This window comes from Erithacus rubecula (genome assembly GCF_903797595.1).
Source record: "Erithacus rubecula genome assembly, chromosome: 4".
NCBI classification, from domain to species: domain Eukaryota; kingdom Metazoa; phylum Chordata; class Aves; order Passeriformes; family Muscicapidae; genus Erithacus; species Erithacus rubecula.
In genome coordinates, this window is record NC_136686.1 from 43691545 (window position 1) to 43710702 (window position 19158).

General features: G+C 36.2%; 1 protein-coding gene across 2 annotated transcripts in view; it reads right to left on the reverse strand.

Moving 5' to 3' along the window:
* DOCK4 (dedicator of cytokinesis 4) overlaps positions 1-19158 on the reverse strand; it is a 221593-nt gene that overhangs the window by 43557 nt on the left and 158878 nt on the right. For both annotated transcript variants that reach the window (XM_079303581.1, XM_079303580.1), the window contains exons 26-29: positions 16312-16410; positions 9366-9460; positions 2057-2132; positions 442-542 (exon numbers count right to left, since the gene is read on the reverse strand). In XM_079303581.1, the coding sequence (XP_079159707.1) occupies positions 442-542; positions 2057-2132; positions 9366-9460; positions 16312-16410 (371 nt within the window). The remainder of the gene's footprint in view (positions 1-441; positions 543-2056; positions 2133-9365; positions 9461-16311; positions 16411-19158) is intronic.

The following is a 19158-nucleotide window of genomic DNA, read 5'->3' on the forward strand; positions in this document are numbered from 1 at the left end:
GACCCAGGTTTATTTGAAATATTGTCAAAATGCTACACATCAGTAACACAGCTGTGTAGTAAAACCTATTTTTGGCCATAACATGCTCCAGTTCTCTCTCTGAGAGTGAATAGTTTTACTCTAGCTTAAAGAAATACAATTAATTCATACAGACAATAGTGCAGTGCCTGGCAGAAACACCTTAACAAGTTTGAGTTGACTTATGCATTCACTGGCAGTGAATGGCTGTTTTGCTGCCAGTGTCTGAACCAGTTTAGGCACTCATATGAAGGTCATTGGCTCTGAAGACCTGTACAAAGGGCCAGAACCAGCTCTTGTTCTAGTCAGTGGACATGCTGCTATGTTTTAACTTTGGCGAGTCCTTTTGCAACCTCCAATGTCTTGCATTTTGTGAAGTTTTAAATCTGTTACAGCTTTGTAGAAGCTGACAGCAATACTTACTTTTCTAAAACCTTTTTCTTCTTGGAAGGTGTGAACATCTCCAGTTGCAGACATAACTGGTTTATAAAAATGACAGCAAGGAAAAAGTAGGAATCCCATATCTACAACAAGCATATGGTATGTGGTTATTTCATTTTCTCAGTACAAGTTGTGATCACTCAAGATGCAAAATTTCAAATCACAGTCCTTGTTTCAGTCCAAATAATAAATTACTCAAACTGCTTTTGACTAAATTTCTTTGACTAGGAACATACTTTTCACCAACCCCATGATGTTCAGCAGAAATACATCTATTTACATATCCTACATCTCAAAATGCAAAAGTTTCAGCGTTACAGGTTGGGTTTTTTCATCCCTCCAAACCAAAAAGCCTTACTTTTGGTCACTTTATTCTGGGTATATTTAAATAGAAAAATACTAAAGTTATGCCTTTAAGTCCAAAACCCCCAAAATTCTGACACCTCAAAAGCTATCACATAACAGGGCTGACATTCTCTGTCCATGGCACTTTATAATACCACTTGCAGGTCTCATTTGCTGCAGTGGACAAAATTAGTGGACAAAATTAAAGCCAGGTTTTGTTTAGATATTGCAAATATACAGATGTTTTGTACTCATGCTTTATGAATTAGATGTTGAATACTCTACTTAGAAGACTTAGAGATAAAATTAAAGCAAAATACGAATTACTACAACCCAATTATAGATAGTCCATGATTGGAAGTGTAGATTGGAAGTGCAGTTCAGCAGGATAGCAATAACATTGCTAACCAAGGAACACAAAAGCCTGGTCTACAGGAAATTCTTTTATCAGTTTTACATATACATAAAGAATAGGCTTTCTCATGTCCAGTTAAGTAGATAAACCTGCATTCTTGACAATCTAACAGGAGTCTGGATTTTCAGAGAAGAACCCACAACCCTGCTGAAAGTCAACAGGAGCTCAGGGTCTTCTCTACAAAGGAGACTCTGCTGCACTTTTCATGATGCAGCAGTTGGACTAACATCTCTTGGTTGGGCAGAATATTCATTCAGGTTTGTTTCCATGGAAATGTGTCTTTCCAGACACATTCCTAGATCTTCTCATCTAAATCCTAAAAGCATAATCTGTAATTCACAGTTTTTTATAAATGCAGTATCTCATTATATGAGGTACGTACTAACATCTTTAACTACATTCACCATGAGGTGTCATAATTTTCTATTTTTAATTATGCAGCATGTTAATTAGTCTGAGAGAAATGAAAAAAAAATCTGAATTTTCTATAAATTTGCATTGATTAAAAAAATGAAATATTTTTTCTTTCTGTAATAACTAAAAAAACCCAGCTAAATAATTTCATTAGTTTTATGATCCAAAAAACTGTTACACAAAAATCCTAAATAAGTAGCCTAAAAAAGAGGCTCAAATAATAAAATGAAAACTAAAATGAAATTTAAAAAAACCTCACAGCACTTACTTTTAAAATAGCCCCATATTTAAGAAAAAATATCTTTGAGTGCCTGAAATTGGTGACTTTATACATATACAAGTTATTTAGATGTTGGAGCTAAGTTTAATAACCACCAAGTCACAGGATGATATAGCAGCTGTTGCATCTATTATTTACTCTACCTTGTAATCAAAGTTTTCATTTAAGAAGTTTTTACGAAGGGCATCCGAAAGGTACAAAACTGTAGTAATGATCACACTGGGAAGAAAAGAATGAAAAAGACAGGAGCTTTCATTAAGTGGAAATTTATATTTCATACTCAAAGCAGGACAATTTTCCAGTAAAGAAACAGACATAGCATGTCTGGTGGCATTAAATACTACATTTTCAACAGATCATTTAAGTACCTAACAACACCTATTGACAGAAAATATTAAGATAATAAGGTGTGCTGTAAGAATGTGCACCGAAAACAGACATTCTATATAGAAGAAAATAACTGATCATGACCAATCATAAACTTTGTTCTGAAAATAATTATCAATTCAGATTTATTACATGCCTTATCTTGATAGCATTAATAGATATAGTTGCACAATTTTTTTCAGCTTTCTTGGTATTGAAAATATGTGCATATAGATTATAAGTATAAAATTTCTAGCAAATGTTGATATTCAATATTGATATCCCTATAGACCAAAAGGTCTTTTTAATGACAACAGGTAAATGCAAAACTGCATGAGCTCTGAGAGAAGGATCTGCTTCTAAAGATCTCTATGCTGTATGTCGTAAAAAGTCATACATTACCCTACATTTACACCTGCCTGAATTACAATAATCTACCTTAAATGAATATATATGACCAAGATCATTTCACAGTGGTTGCCACCAGAGGTCAATGATGGCTTTATTGTAGCAACCAATTTTGCTAATCTACAAAAATAGAACATTCTTTGAGATTATTTAAATACACCTAATTTCAGTGGTTCAAACCTTAAACTGATCTCTGCAGCACTATTTTCTGCCAACATACTTAAACTAAAACTCCATGTAAAACATTAAATTCTTTTTGAAAATAGTCAGAAGCAAATACTTATGGAGAGAAATAAACACAGAATGATCTTTTTGCTGTTACGTATTTTAAAACAATCCACTATTTAAAGTTCTTCTGAGAAAAAGGTTATATGCATACATTTCATTTAATTACCATCTTGTCTATTATTAATACGTTTAGTTCTTTACATATAGTTCCTGACCTGCATGCTGTTATAGTGCTAAAATATGTTTCCCTTTCTATATATGACTTCATTTATTTTACTATTTTTTGCAATGCATTCAAGACAAAACAACTTTTAAGTAATAACTGCAATATATATATATATAATATATATATTACAAAGTTACAACATTTTTCATTTTTACAACACTGGAGAAATAAATGTTAGCCAACCCACTTAGGAAATAAACTATATTTTTCTTCTAGCACTTTTGACAATTCTCATGTTTATAGATAAAAAAATGCCTATGTAAAATTTAACATATTAATAGTTCAAATGTTTGCTTTCATCCTTCAGCTTTTAAAATTACTGTCCCTGCCAAACTTTACTTTCTTGTTTGATGTGCCTGAACACCCATAACAGCCAGTTCTGAGACTCTTTTTAGAACAGTGCTTGAGTCTCAAGTTCCATTTATTCCTATTCCATTGCTCAAGTGTATTTTCATACATATTATTTTCTCAAGGATTACACTGTAACTTTTCTATCCAAGTAGTGTACCATGCTTAGCACTCATTGGTAAATTAATCCCACTTTTTCACCAATGGAGAGTTACAGCCTGTGCACAGGACTCACTGTTGCAGCATGGAACATACAGTGAAATGTTAGTAAAATGCAGTATAAGCAAAGTTAATAATCAAGGCATGGATAAGAACAGAGCTCTGTCATTCTTGTTGTTGTGCATGATTTAATTTAAGGTCCATATGCTTCAAAAAATGGAAATAGTTTGTATATTTCAGGAAAACATTCTGGTAGAAAAAGTCAGTTTGTATGAAGATCAAAGTAATAAATCCCTGAAAAACTGTCCTCAAGAGAAAATTCCACAAGATCTGTAACCAGACTGCCAAGTTTACATTACATAGTTCTATTTATGCCTGAGACAATTCCTTTCTTGCTACATTCCTTCCACAGCAGGTGAAACTGAAGAGAAAGATCTGCTTTACTTCTTAGGAGGTGAATAGACATCTTAAATGCAAATTTTAGAATATATTTTAAAGAATTTTCCTGAGATAACAGAATAACTGCAATGCAATTATTCCCTCCTATAGGGAACTTAGCTCAGGTTTCATTTGTTTGGTAAGCCAAAGATATGATATGGATTAGTTGATAAAATATAGGTCTCTAACATGAGGATATGTTGAAGATGAAAAAGCCTCAAAACACCAGATGCAACACACAAAGTTGAAGACATTGTTTTTGACCCACCATCTGTTATTCTGAATCTACAACAATCTAAAATCAGGTAGAACAGAAAACAAGCTAAGGTTGGGGATGCTCAGATGCAAAAAAAAGCAAAAATGCACCAAAAAAAGCAGAGGCAGCAGCCAGAGGACAGCTGCCTGATTCAGTACAGCACTCACATTCCAAGCTGATTCCCAGCCAGCGACTTCCAAACAACAACAACATGCATTTGAAATCCATCTGAGTATCAAACTATAAACTACTGAGCTTGTGACAAGATTTGCTTTTCTTCCTCTTACCACCTGTCACATATTTGTTCAGAATGCCTGTTTTACAGGAGAAAACCCTCTGCTTTTAGCTACTGAGTTATTCTGGACTCATACAGAGGATGCTAACCCAACGTCTGGTAAGGCCATTGTTGATGGAATGGCTGTTCCATCAAATTTTCAGAACAAACCTTTCTACAATAAGCTGTTTGAAAAATCCAGAAGTTCAACAACTGTTTACTGTCTGAGCTGTGCTCTGGCAACTTGGCTTTTGCCTGGGCAGCCAATGGCAAAAAATGAAAGCTTTCCTTTTCCATGTTGATATAGGACAAATGTATAACATTAGCTTCTCATTCCATTCTTTGCTATTTCAGAGTGAAATAATCCCAAACACAAAGGTATTCAAGCAGAAAAATTAATTATTTCATATTTCATAAAGAGATTAAATAAACCTTGAATAATGTATATGTGTATGTATCTATTGTTATATATTTATAAGCTTACACATGCATGCCTATGTATATATGTTTTTTGTGAAGGACTGAATGCCAGCTTCAGTTGTTAGCAACATTTTGTATTACATAAAAGCAAAAATGTTGTTAGCAACACTATGTATTACATAAAAGCAAGAATTTTTGTTCATTGTAGGAGTCTCAGACTCCCACACCATGGGAGCTAACAGGATTCTTCAGAGCAGCCATAATGATGACACTAATGCTGATTTGATGTCTTCCCTCACTGTGTATTCCACTTGAGTTACTTTTATGATAGTAATAGTAATAGTAACAATAATAATAATAATAATAATAATAGTAATAATAATAATAATAATAATGTATTTCAGCCATTACTGAATTTGAAAACCAAAAGGATTCCCTGCTTAAAGTCCTGCTGCCCAGCTGTCAGTAGATACAACTGAATCTTCAGTTTAAGCAATATATTGTGCAAACCTTTCTTTACAGATCAATTATTTTACTATAAATAATGCTATTTTATACATCTATTTTGTATACTTATAATATTCAAATTGAGGATTGGATGACCTAACATCTCTACCATTAAGCCGAATTCTGAAAAGATATGCATAATTAATTACACAGAGATCTTGAAAATTAAAGCTTCTTTCATACCAAGAGCAGCATAGAATTAGCTCTTTGTTCAATAATACATAGGCATAGTATGTTATGAATATCAAAGATTTGCTCAGCAAGTAATTGAAACTCCTTTGCTCTCCAAGTCCCTCCTCAACTGTTAATAACATGACATACCTGAAGTTCAGCTGAGTCTGCTAATTGCTCTCAAAAGATGCCAGGCAATTAAAGTATTAGACAAGTCATTCTTTTCCTAACCTTAAGATAACTGAAGCCAGTGACCATTACACACTGATTCCCAGTTGAAACTGTGAAGTTCTTCTCTAGAAGCTTCAATTTTAGTCAGGCATACTTTGCTATAAAATTTAGTCTTTCTCTCTGGCACTAGGCAACTGAATCAGGCATCTTCCTATATTATGTGGTACTCCAATGCAGTTACAAATAGAAGCTAGATACACCTAGTTATGCAGAAAGAAAGTCTACTCCTAGAAAGAAATTAAAATTTTATTTTTCATACTATGCATAAAGCCATATTTGCACTCAGAAGTAACATCCAAGTTAGAAATATTAAATGACCAGAAGTAATTATTTTGCTTTCCTACATGCATGCTGATTAGCTCAGATATTACATGGTTATAAAGCTTTAAACAAAGTAATTTCTGTCTCTTTGCCCAATTGTTAGAAGTTAAGGATGTTTTTGCATGTTCTCTTTCCATTACAGAATACAATTATGAAAAAATCTATTTCTGTGCTTTAGTGATAAGTTTGCCTTTTTAAATGTCACTTTATTTCTCAAATTGTAGAATTCAATTGGCAGTTTATAATGCTGGCCATTAATACTTTCACACACTGGGCATCACAACATTCAGAAGTATACATGTGTCATCATGAAGCAGTTTCTGGACAGTAACAGATTTGACTTCTTGAGCTCCTAGTATCTTCTGGTTTTTTTAATTTCTCAGAGACCATCCAAGTATCAGATGCTACACAATTACTGAAAACATTGCAACTAGAAATAAAAAAACTCTAGGAGCCAAGGGGCAGTGATATTTTTACATGTAAATATTGTATATTGTAAGAATTATGGCATTTTAAGACTTAGAAATATTTCAGGTAATTCTTGTTCTGCATATGTAAGAGAAAAAAAGTAATTTCTCCCCCAGGAAAAGCTTATTCCTTGGTTAAATCCTTCCTAAGACTTATTTCTTCCCTAGGCTCAGACAGGCTAAATCTCTTCCTGGAAATGTCAGACAGTTTGAGGTCTTAGATCACTCTAGGGACAGGGAGAGCACCAGTGCTGCTGCTGATGGATGGAGCTGCTGACACACACACTGCCCCAGGTGAGCTACAGAGGATGGAAGGCCAGGCAGAGCAGGAGGCAGCTGAGGGACACAGCAAAGAGAGCTCTTGCCTTATTCCTGGCAAGCAGAAGTTTGAAGAGATCCAGACTGTTATTGGATTACTTAATTCTTCTCTTAAAAAGATGGGCTAGACCTTCTAGTTTTTTCTTTTAGACAGAGGAGAGAGTTCAAGAAGTTTTGCCTTCAGTTCTGAAGATCTCAGATCCCTGGAAGTGGTCTGGCTGAGGAAGTGAAGCTCAGGAAGAACAACTCACCTCTCTCTGTGGGGCAGGCAGTGCCCTAATTTCACATCCTGTCTCTAGGCTCTTTCCACTTAAAGTTTTTAGGCTGGAACAATTCTAGCAGAGCTACTACTCTGTGTTTTAAACACCTTGAGGAAGCTGAAGGAAGGCAGTCAGTGCCACTGCAGTGAGGTAAAGGAAGAAGCTCCCATTCAGAAACAGCTCTGGAAAAACTAGTTCTCTGCAGCTGATGGGAGAACAGAAGCACATTTTCCTTTCTGCTCCCTTTCAAAAAGGAACAGAATAGGAACATAGGAATAATGAGGCTTCAGCTTCCATCACACATTTAAGTATACCTGTTCAAGCCCCTCTTTCACAGTAAACTAGCACTTCCTCCACAAAGGAATGAATTCCAGCCAAGCAAGTATTGAAAGCTGAATTGGTAAAGATGTGCCTATAGCCCACTTGCTGGCAGAAGTGCTTATGCAAGTGTGTGTTATCAGGATCAGTTGGCTGGTCTGATGAGCTCCTCCAATTCCCACCAGCATTTATTGTCATCTTTTGCCTATCTTCTTTGCCTGACAGAACTGGGCATAGACTCATCTCCTAGGTGGTCAGAAACAACATGACATGGACTAATAAAGGGAGATGTGTGGGATGTGTGATGGTTACTAAAATACTGGAGAAGAAAAGTGCTCCTTTTGCAGAACTTGGTATCATCTGAATATCACCAGCCATGTAACACGTGCCAAGGTCATTCCTAAACATGAGTTCTGTGTATGTCAGCTGCTGCAAAGCCATCTGCCAAGCCAGCTGTTACTGAAATATATAAAATTTCTTAGATTATTTATTTTGGCTAAAAGTTCCTATTTTTTAAAAATTTCCTTCTTGTGTTTCACTGTTTATTTCTTAAGCATGATCACCAGATGCAGGCTTGTATCAGTCATACCTTATTTAGTATCATACACAGAAGCAAATGATCATTTAAATTCTTTAATTAGTAACTTTTTTTTTTCTGGAATTCAAACTTGAAAAGATTATCAGCACTGAGGCAATAAAAAATAACAAAAAAATGGTTCAAGTCATAAAAAATTTGAACAAATACTATTATGCTTGCATATCCACAAACACATAAGAAATACAGATCATAAACACAAGTGTTGTTAAATTTAATTGCACCAGTAATATTGCTACTAGTAGTATGTACAGTACCACAAATTAAAATTCTCCTTGAAGCCAGCAGGCACAATGCAGACTAAAACTGAATTTTAATCAGGCATTGCAACACATATCACATATAAAGTTCAAGTCAATCTTGCATTCTGGATTCCAAGCTCTGCCCAACACAATGCCCCTCCTCTGCTGACATTGATGTTTGTATAACTGTGCTCACTGTTCAGCTGGCTCATCTAATCTAAAGCTATGACTGCAAAAAGGACAGATAGTGATAGAGATGAAATAGGACAATATTGTTTTAGAACTGCTGTAATTACTTCTTAGAAATGCTGGGAACCTGTTTCTTTAAAAATAAGGCCTGAGCAGAGCAAGAAAGGCTGATGGGCAGGTTTCATCTGCAAATCTCACTATGCAGTGCTCAGAGCCTTCTGTGCCTGTTGCCTTGTGCTGTACCTCATGTCCTGATTTGTGATTTTTCTGACAAACACTTAATGAGCAAACATGCAAAAACATTGTTAACAATATTACAGTTGATAATTTCTTCTTGAGAGCAAAGATGTCTTTACCAACTCAGAATTTCAAGAAACAGATTTGGAAAGATGTTCCTTAGAGACTTGTCATTTGTTACTTGGAAAACAAAGCTGTTGATGCTTTGCAGCATTATTCGGTAAAAGTGTTTCTGAGTTTCTAGTTATATGTGCTTACTCAAATTCAGAACAGAAAGAGGTGCAGATTATATCATAAATTTGTGGCATAAAAGAAGTCCAGAGATTTGAAATCTTAAATTAAAAGAAGAAAATTTGCAGCCAGCATTATAAAAAAAATATACTGAATTTTTATTACATATATCATGTAACTTTATTTTTATCATGATCTGTGCATACTACCCATATTTGTTAATAACATTAAAAATGCCTTACTTGTTTGCAACCAAACGCATCACTGTCCAGTCTTTTGGAAACATCTCTGGTCGTATTAGTATCCGAAATACTGTGAAAATCTGCAGCAGGAAATCCTTTGGAAGGAAAAGAAGTAGTCATATGTCTTTGCTGCTTTAAAAAGAGCAGTGAGCTTCAGAAGTATTTTAATCAGAGAGAAAAAAAAAATCATCATAGAAATAGCAAAATTGCACTTATTTTCACCGTAGATAAACCTCTGAATGTTTTTTATTACCTCCCAAGAATTTTCCAATAGTGATTTAATCCTTTCTTCTTAAAATGACGAAAATAATATAATGTGCCATTTGATTGACAGCAATGCATAAAAGAAATGTCAAAGATGCATTTGGTTTCCACCCATACATTTCCCCAAATGTGATGTTGAGAACAATTTGCAAATCAAAAAAGCACTTTACAAACACCAGAGAGTTCAGAATATCTCCTTAATCATGCCAGGTTTTCATCACTTTCAAGATTCATTCTAAAAGCGTCAGGGAGAGCGTAAGGACAATTTTGTCACTGACTTGACAAAGACTGGTGACTCCAATAGAGATGGCCCCATAACTGGTAATGCAGCTGGCTGGCTGTGTGCAGGGCACTTAACCTTTCTGCCTCATTTGCTGGATCTAAAAGACAGTCAACACCTGTGAGATGCTTTGAATGTAGAAAGCACTGTCTGAAAGCTTTCAGCATTATCATCTCCTATGTCATGTAACACACTAATAAATACCTAAACTATTCCCCTCAGCATGTTTTTTTTTTCCAATTTTTCTTTTCACAAATAAAACTAACAACAAGGGACCATCTTGATTATGTATGGTACTGCCAGTATTCTTTTAGTATAAAAATTGAGCTTTTGACAACATGAAGAGCATGAGGCAAGTGATATAAACACATCTAACAGAATCAGTGCAGTACCTGACCTTGAAATGTTTGGTGTTCATTCTGCCCACATCACTTGCACAGTTACCCCGAAACACAGATGAGATGAAGATACAAATAATTTTGAACACCAAAATATATTCTCAAGTGCATTTATCAAAGTGTAGATGACAGGCATTGCACAACAGATGTCTTTCATTAGAGAATCACTGTAAAGGGGGAAGAATACAGGCACTGGGTAAGGCAGATGAGATCCCCACACCCACCCACCAGAGAAGATTACATAAAGAGACAACCTGTTTTCAGAACAAGATGCCAAAAAATTATCTGTATTAAAGAGTATAAATAATACTCACTGCAGATAACATGCTGTTCGAATGCAGGTGACCAGCTTTACAGATAAACAAGTATGTACCTCCATGAGAAACACATTTATTCCGGGCCATTTTTCTATAGTTTTGCACCTTGCAATTAAGTGCCTTTTTATTTTGCAGAGGTTACCTCCCTCCCCTGTGAGGGGTTACCTCCCGTGGCTCTGCCATAATCCCAACAATATGGCAATGCCTTGAATGCTGCTGCACATCACCTCACAGTAACATCCCAAATTCCTCTGCACTCCCTTTTTATCTGTTGTAGAGACACAATACATGTTGCTGCCATTAGGGATCTCACCAGTAGACTGCTGAACTAAAGAGACCAAATGTTACTGGGAAACCATAAAACCATGCAATAGTTTGAAGATTTAAAACCCAAGGGCTGTGTGAGGTGTAAATTTAGCACCTTTAAGATAGCTTGTTCAAAAGACATTAAGAATAACAGTCAGAAAGGAAGATCATACGTACTTAATTTCTTTTGGTAACTAGGCTAGAATCAGAATACATCTTTTATTCCAAGCAAACTTTAAAACAAAGCAAATGTAGACACTGGCATTAAATTTTGAATCATTAATACCAGACCAATTATTTATAATTTTCACTGAAAAAATAGAAAATTGTGTCATCAATGTAGTGATATTAGATGCAAAACATAGATTTAGCAACAGATTTTAACATTTAAAAAACATTTTTGCAGGCAGTATAAGTGAGCTAACATTTGGTTGGTTGCGTACAGATAGAATTCATGTCTCATATGTCTTCTATCTTAAAAGACAAAAAAGGAAGGAACTTTGTCCTTTTACATACTCTAAATACCATCTCTTAATATTCCTACCTAGTGTACATAAGGTCTATTCCTGTTTGTAAGATAATACTAGATAGTACTGTAGGGTTCAGTACTAATTCATACCATCTAAACTAACTTCACACCTGAGGGATGGGATGCCATCCAGAGGGACCTAGAAGCTCAAGAATTGGGCTGGTGGAAATGCCAGCAGTTTTAACAGCACCAAAGGCAAGGTGCTGCTGCTGGGTCAGGGCAGTCCCTGCATCTCCACAGGCTGGGGGAGGAGCAGATCCAGAGCAGCCCTGCCAGGAAGGACTTGGGGTGCATGAGAGACTGGACATGAGCAGGCAAAGTGCCCTCCCAGCCCAGAAAGCCAATTGTATCCTGGGCTGCATCAGGAGCAGCATGGCCAGCTGGGCAGGGGAGGGGATTCTGCCCCACTGCTCCACTCTGGTGAGACCCCACCTGGAGTGCTGCATCCAGCTCTGGGGACCATCACAGGAAGGACAGGGACCTGTTGGAGTCTGAATGAGACTACCAAAATGGTTGGAGAAATGGAGTACCTTTCCTGTGAGAAAAGGCTGGAAGAATTGGGATTGTTCAGCCTGGAAAAGAGAAAGGTGCAGGGTGACCTAATTGAATCACCTCCAGTATCTGAAGGGAGCCTGCAGGAAAGATGGGGAGAGTCTATATAAAAGGGCATGTAATGACAGGACAGGGAGGAATGGCTTCCAACTGAGAGTGGGTTTAGATTAGATACTAGGAAAAAAATCTTTACTGGTACAGATTACCCACAGAAGTTGTAGAAGGCCCATCCCTGGGGTGCTCAAGGCCAGTCTGGATGGGGCTCTGAGCAATATGGTCCAGCACAAGGTGTTCCTGCCTGATCTTTAAGCTTCCTTCCAACCCAAACCATTCTTGGTTCTATGATTAAATAATATAATACCACAGTTTGGTTTTCCTCGAGCAGCAATATTTGCTCAATGAAATTTTCAAACTGTGATTAAGTGGGAAGCATAGCCTCCTGAAGGACTGAAAAGCATCTATTCATTTAACCAAAAACTGCCTTGGAATTTCTTTGCACATTTCTCAGTATGCATATAAAATCCTCTGCAAAGCAGATCAGACTCTTCATTGGATCACTTGGGGTACCCCTATAAAGCATTTTCATTTGGGTTAACAGTCTACTTTGAAGCTAATTGCATCATATTCCACTGCTTTGATTCCCATGGTAGGATTATCAGCCTAATGGTAGCAGGGTTTTGTAGAGCATCCAGAGTGTCAAATGCCAAATAAGAAAGAGGATGGCTTCACAGTGAGCTGTCACTCCCTGGGCAGCTCATCCATCTTTTGGCCAGTTCCTTTCCCTCTGCCTATTTACTTCACTGCTTTTTTAAACTACATCAGAAGCCACATAAATGAGTGGCTTTAGAACTACTTCTCTGCCCCAAAACTCATCCTTTCAGAAGTCATATGGGAATATTGAGTGGATGACCCTGCATAGCAGGGGAAGGATGGTGGCTAGAAATGAGCTTCTTCACCAGAGACACTCCCCATGCCTACACACCTCACATGCCATGTGTCCCAGGGGCCAGCAGAGAACAGTGGAAAAAACTCCACTTGGTATTTGTAAAGTAGCCCCACTAGAGTTCAGCATCCACCTTACCCTGTGCAGTCTCCTAGAGCTGGAAGAGAGGGATGACATGCTGGAAGAGAGGGATGACAGAACTGCTAAGATTTACACCCATCCCTATGAAATATTAGCTTTTCCTTAATAAAATTTTTATTCTGTCACATTATGTAGGTAGACTGCCAATGAATAAAAAACTAGGTTTTCTAGTAAGTGCTTACTTGTTTCAGCATCTTTTAATCTATTAACTAAAACCCCCAGACACTTGATCAAAGTCACCTTACTGTGGTGAAAGCTGCATTGTGCTAACTTACACTGTGTTTTGCATTCATTTTCCCACTGATCTCCTCCTACTTATAACTTCCACTGTTACCTTTTGTCATAAATTACATTAGAGCTTTTCCACAGCAGCAAATATCCACCTACAAGGGTCCCTCCGTTCTATGAATTGCTGCAAAATATATTTACTAGAAGTAGGAAGCATTTTGTGGGAAGCAAAAAGAGCATACCTTTAAAATAATATCAAAAGATAAAAGGAAGCATTTAAAATTACCATCTTGGTAAAGTCAGGGTTTCAAAAAGTGAGTGAAGTATAGTGCCTCATTCTACCACTCAGCCATGAAACTCCTGTCAATTCTTTTGTTGTTCATTTGCATGTTCTCAAATATAAAATGTTTTTCCTATCTTCTGCTTTGAGTGCAAAAACCTCTCTTAAAAAACTGACAAAATGGTCACCATGTCAATTACTTAAGATAAATTTTTCACAAAATAGAGGGAGAATTTCCATAAGCAACCACTTGTTTAAGGCATCACTCAGATGCATGTTATATAAATATGTGTACATGTCATTCCTTCAAAGTCTCCATTTTGATTTTTTTTGTTTAACAAGCTGGAAACAGCCTTTAGTAAGTTCAGTATAGACTGTGAAGAAAAAAAAAAGAACCGCAAAACCTTCTTTGCAAGAACTTTCATGAGTGATTTTTTGTTTATAGAAGTTATTTGGCAGAGGTATTTTTATTAACTGTATCACAAATTCTGTGTAAACATATATTCATGCAAGTACTGACATAGTCATCTTGAGAATTAGTCTGGAAGAAAGATGAAATGTGATGTAGCATCAGTGCCTAATTATTTAGTATAGACGGTTGCTATAACCAGAGGTAGCTACAGCAAAAAAAGCAGAGCACAAAGCAATTCAAAGACCTAAGTTACACTCCCTTTTAAGTAAGGTAAGTCCCTTGTAAACCTCTGATCAGATCTGTAAATCATGAAGGGGCTTCAGGAAGACCCAACTCACTTTGATACCACTGACTAGGGACAAAATGAGGAGTCAGAAACACAGCAAGCTGATAGTAATTATCACTGAAGTTTAAATCCCAACTAGCCACTAAGGCTACTATTTCAGCTTCTAAAGCCTCTCAGGGAAAAAGAAAAATCCTATCACTCATATTTACACCTTTTGAATTTTCATTTATCTATACTGATATAATTTCCTAAGATATCTTAAAGCAAAGAAAATTCCACACTTGGCAATCAAAGCACAGAAGTAAAAAGAGAGGTAGCAAGATGGTTTGGAGAGCCTAGTCATACACAATCACCTCATGATTAACAGCAGTGTTGGTCTCACTAGCTCTCATCTTTCCCTCTTGCTCTCAGTGACATTTAATATTTCCAAGTGAGGGGAAAAAACAATATATTATTTAAGATTCAGAAGAGAAGGAATGCTGCACTGATGATGATTAGACTACTAGCACTGAATCACTGCTTGAGCTGATGCTGATTCAATGAGATCACGAGAGCGAAAGGAAGTAACAAACTCTGGACTTGAGTTGTTAAGACCTCTGTTGTGACAGCTGATGGCACCAGCTCCAGCTGCTTTCCATATGTCTCTGTGTAATAGTAGGGTATGTGTGTGTGGGGAATTTAAATGTGTCAAATCAAACACCATTCAAGCATTAATTCCAGAGATTTTTTCATATTCTAGAAGGAAGAAAAGTCTGAATAAACTCAACATTGTATTTCACAGATATATCAAACAGAAATAAAGCCTGAAACCCCTAGGAATACCTGTTCAGAACTCACATAAAAGGTAAAATATTTCCACTAAAAATTGGCTAGGTTCCACAGTATTTACTAAAATTGTCCAAGGATAGGAACTATGCTAGGTGAAAACAGATGCTGTCTTGGTTATATAAAAATCATTCAACCTATGCAACTCCTAGGTAGTGCCCCTGATTTATGATAACTTCTTAGCAGCATTTTCTGTCTTTCAAGTTCTATATGACCACCTCAGTCAAAGAAAAGGCACTCACAAATGATATGCTCTCCCCAGCTCTAAGCAGCTATCAGGAATTTCAGTCAATCTGAAATTGCACCATGACTAGAATCCCCTTTTCAGGGCAGCACTTAAAAATATCAAATGGTAATTGAGGAGCAACACCTAAAACATTACATTCAGACATGATTATGGCTGAATAATGTGCATAAATGATTACTCAAGATATTGTTGTGTGGATCAAATTGTGGTACTACATAAATTTCCAGGCTGCAATAAAGTAAAATCTTAGTATATACATTTATGCAGGAAATCTTAAAAAAACAAAACAAAAACAAAAACCACACCCCTTCTCCATAAAGGAATTAAAAATGCATCTCCACAAAACCAGCAACTCACTTAATAAAACTGGTAGACAATGCCTTAAAAGACCTCCTCAGCTACTCTTTTCTATGATCCAAATGAGCAGACAGACATTAGAAGTCTGACACATCCTCCTGCCAATGGATGTGCTGCACAGCTAAGAAAAATGAAGAGTTTGCTGATTACCCATTTCACAAGCTGCATGTTTTCTATTGCCATACATAATTTAATGAATGAAAAAAATAAGCAAGAATATTAAGTCAAACATAAAATTACCCAATGGCCTGACAGTATGAAGCAAACAAGGGAAGTGCAACCTTAGACTGACACCATCTTTAAAAGAGATTTGGAGGCTATGTTCATGGCTTTAAAGCAATTTTGTAGTTCCCTCCATCCACATTCTCTCTGTTGTCATGGCAGAAGAAATAACCTTGCCCCACTGTAAGAATGGACTCAAGTTCTCAAGAAAAGCTGTGCAATAGTTAGCTAATCTGTAAAACACATTGCATTTAAACACTGAAGTGATTCATCAAAGCACAGGGATATCTTAAAGAGACATAAATCAAAAAGAGAAATAAAAAGGGCTAAGCAAGTGTAAAGACAATTCTGTTACTCACCCTCAGATCTTCCTTTGTGTTGAAGCTATCAAGAAGCTGTTGATAATGTCTATCAGTCATTTGTCGCAAGAGTGACAACAAACAGGAGACAAATTCCCCCTGTTCAGATAAGCCAAGAGGAGAAATATTATAATGTTGTCTGCCCTCAAGCTTTTAACTCTTATATTATAAGCACTTCAAAATAATTAATGAAATGCAAGGGAAATTAATCTACAATTAGGCTTCAAGTCTATATTTTGTGATAATTGATGGTACTTCCCATTTCGGGAAATACTTTTCCTAAATGGATTTATTTGCTTAGAAAAATCTATTTTAAATAGTTCCAGCAGGGCTAAACCAGTAAAATTTTTATTTGTGATTTGTTTTCCTTGCATCTGTTTTTAAACAAATTACTTAGATTGCCAAAATTTCAATCTCTTTAGTCAACTCAGCTTTGAAGCAAATATAAACAAACATTTTGCAAGAATTCTGGGAAGAATGCTATTGTTTTCCTTTAGGGAAGAAATGAATGGAATTAGCTGGGGATTTTTAAAAACATTCTGTCATCTCAAAACCCCAAGATTTGTCAAAAACAAAGCTCATTTGTAGGACTGAGCAAACTTCAAAAATGTTTTGATCAGAAATTTCTTTGGGCTTACAGAAGAATTTCTTATTCAAAGAGCAGAGAACTGCACTGGGTATCTCCAGTGAGCAGACAAAAACCAAGATATTATAGGAAGGAACAAGTTCTCCCATTCACCCTTTCCTGTCTGCTTATTCACTTTTGGACTAGGAAGAACCACTGAATGGTCTCAGTCAGGTGTGACTGCAGCATGGATGAGGACAGGAAAGAGTCAAGGTCTGGTTTGCATACTTAGAAAGAACAACTCTGAAATCTTACAAGCATGCTAAAAAATGGGAAAATATATTTCTACCTGCACCAGAAATAGAGAATGAGAGAAAAGACAGGTGATAACAGAACTTTAAAATGGTGTCTTTCATTGGTTTGCCAAGTCTAATTTTGGGAAGATTTTTCTCTGTCTTTCAATAAAAACAGATAATAAGATAAAAAAGAATAAGTATGTTTTCACAGGAATGGCTGTTCTGGATTTTGGAAGGCCTAATTCATTTGTGATTATACCTGATATCCTTGATTGTGTGTGATGGCTTTCACTGGCAACATGTGGTACTTTTACACTGAAGTAAATATTCTAAATTTCTTCCCTTTATTTTACAGTGAACATAACATTTATTGAAACATAGAATCACAATTTCAAAACAATATCCTAAGGCTACAAAATCTCTTAATATTCATGCTCTAGGCATAAACACAAAGGTTACAGCTGTTGTCTTGTAAATATCTGTATACCCAATAGATACTCAATAGCTTGAGTGACAAAATTCCTTCCCTGCCTAGGAATTTTAAGCAGTTCTTTTTAGTCGCCTTTCTTCTATGTACTCACATTTGTTTCAACTTATATAGTAGTATATTAAAAATCACAACCTATTACAGAGAGCTGTACTATTATAGTTGACAGACAGATTAGTGTTATAAAAGTAACAACTTTAGCTAATTGTTAACTGACTTGTAAATTTGAGCTTTTAATTTGAATGTAGGTAGCTTTACAGCTGGCTTTTAAAATAGCAATGCACATTCAGCTTCATTTGTTGAACTCAACAAAAAAATGTATGTTGTAGGATTTCTTCCAGTGTTGGCCACAGATTAACTTCCAAATAATGCACAAAAGCAAATTCTACACACAAAAACCTTGCTAAAAAAATTTAAGGTCCAATTCCAGTATCAAAAGTCAAGCCAAGCAGTATAGCAAAATCACTTAGGTAGATTCCTTAAGTAATTTTTTGTGTCTTATTTAAGGTGCACAATTATTAAAAAACATGAAGCTCTCAATTAAATTGCAGTTCATTTAGGTTCTGAGGGACTGAACTTTCAAGATCTGAAATCAATTGAAGTTCACTTTAATTGGACTGCTTTCTGCCAGTTCTTTATATGCGAGTACATTCTTTTCTTAAGGAAGTCCAAAGATCTAATTCAGTGACAAATCAAAGAAGAAATATCACTTTTAGCACTGCATTAAATTCCGTGATTATCAATTCAACATCTGTAACACTTGACACCCTGAAGCCGTGTCTGCTTCATGCTCAGTTTGAAGCATCCCATCCATCTTGCAGGTTGCCATTGAACAAGACTGCTATGAGAATTAAATGTTATCAAAGCTGCTTGAAAGAAATGCTGGAGTCATGGCAGCACAAAACCCAGTGCTGCCTGATCCAATGCTGTTTCTTTGTGAAGAAAAACAGTGACACGTGGGCCTAGAAGACCACACTCAGATGGATTTGGGACTACTTTCACAAGGAAGAGTATGTCTCATTTGAAACTATGACAGAATTTTGTAATGTGTGCTCCCATGGTACATCTCACAAAGAATTTTTTATGACACATGCACTTTGAAATAATGGTAACACACTGGAACAGACTTTACTGCTGTAGTCACACTGAGTACTTTATCATACATGCTCTACAAATAGTTCCAAGAATCTGGCTCCATGAGCTGCCAGAAGCCCATACTGTATGATATTTCTACATAAATGTATATAATTGCCTTATGCTGTGCTGTGAGTCACTTCCACATTAAGTATTCTTTGAGAGCCTGCAGTGACAATAACATGGCTTTTCTGATGCATAAAAGAAAATTTTGCAACTTGAAAGTGCATTCAGAGTCTAATTTTTTGATGGTACAAAAGAATTAGGCTGTCATGGTGTTTAACAAAAACGTAATCTGCAAGCAAGGGGATATCTCATAAAAACCAATGAGATCAGAGCTTTGCTACACTAATAGTTTAACACTA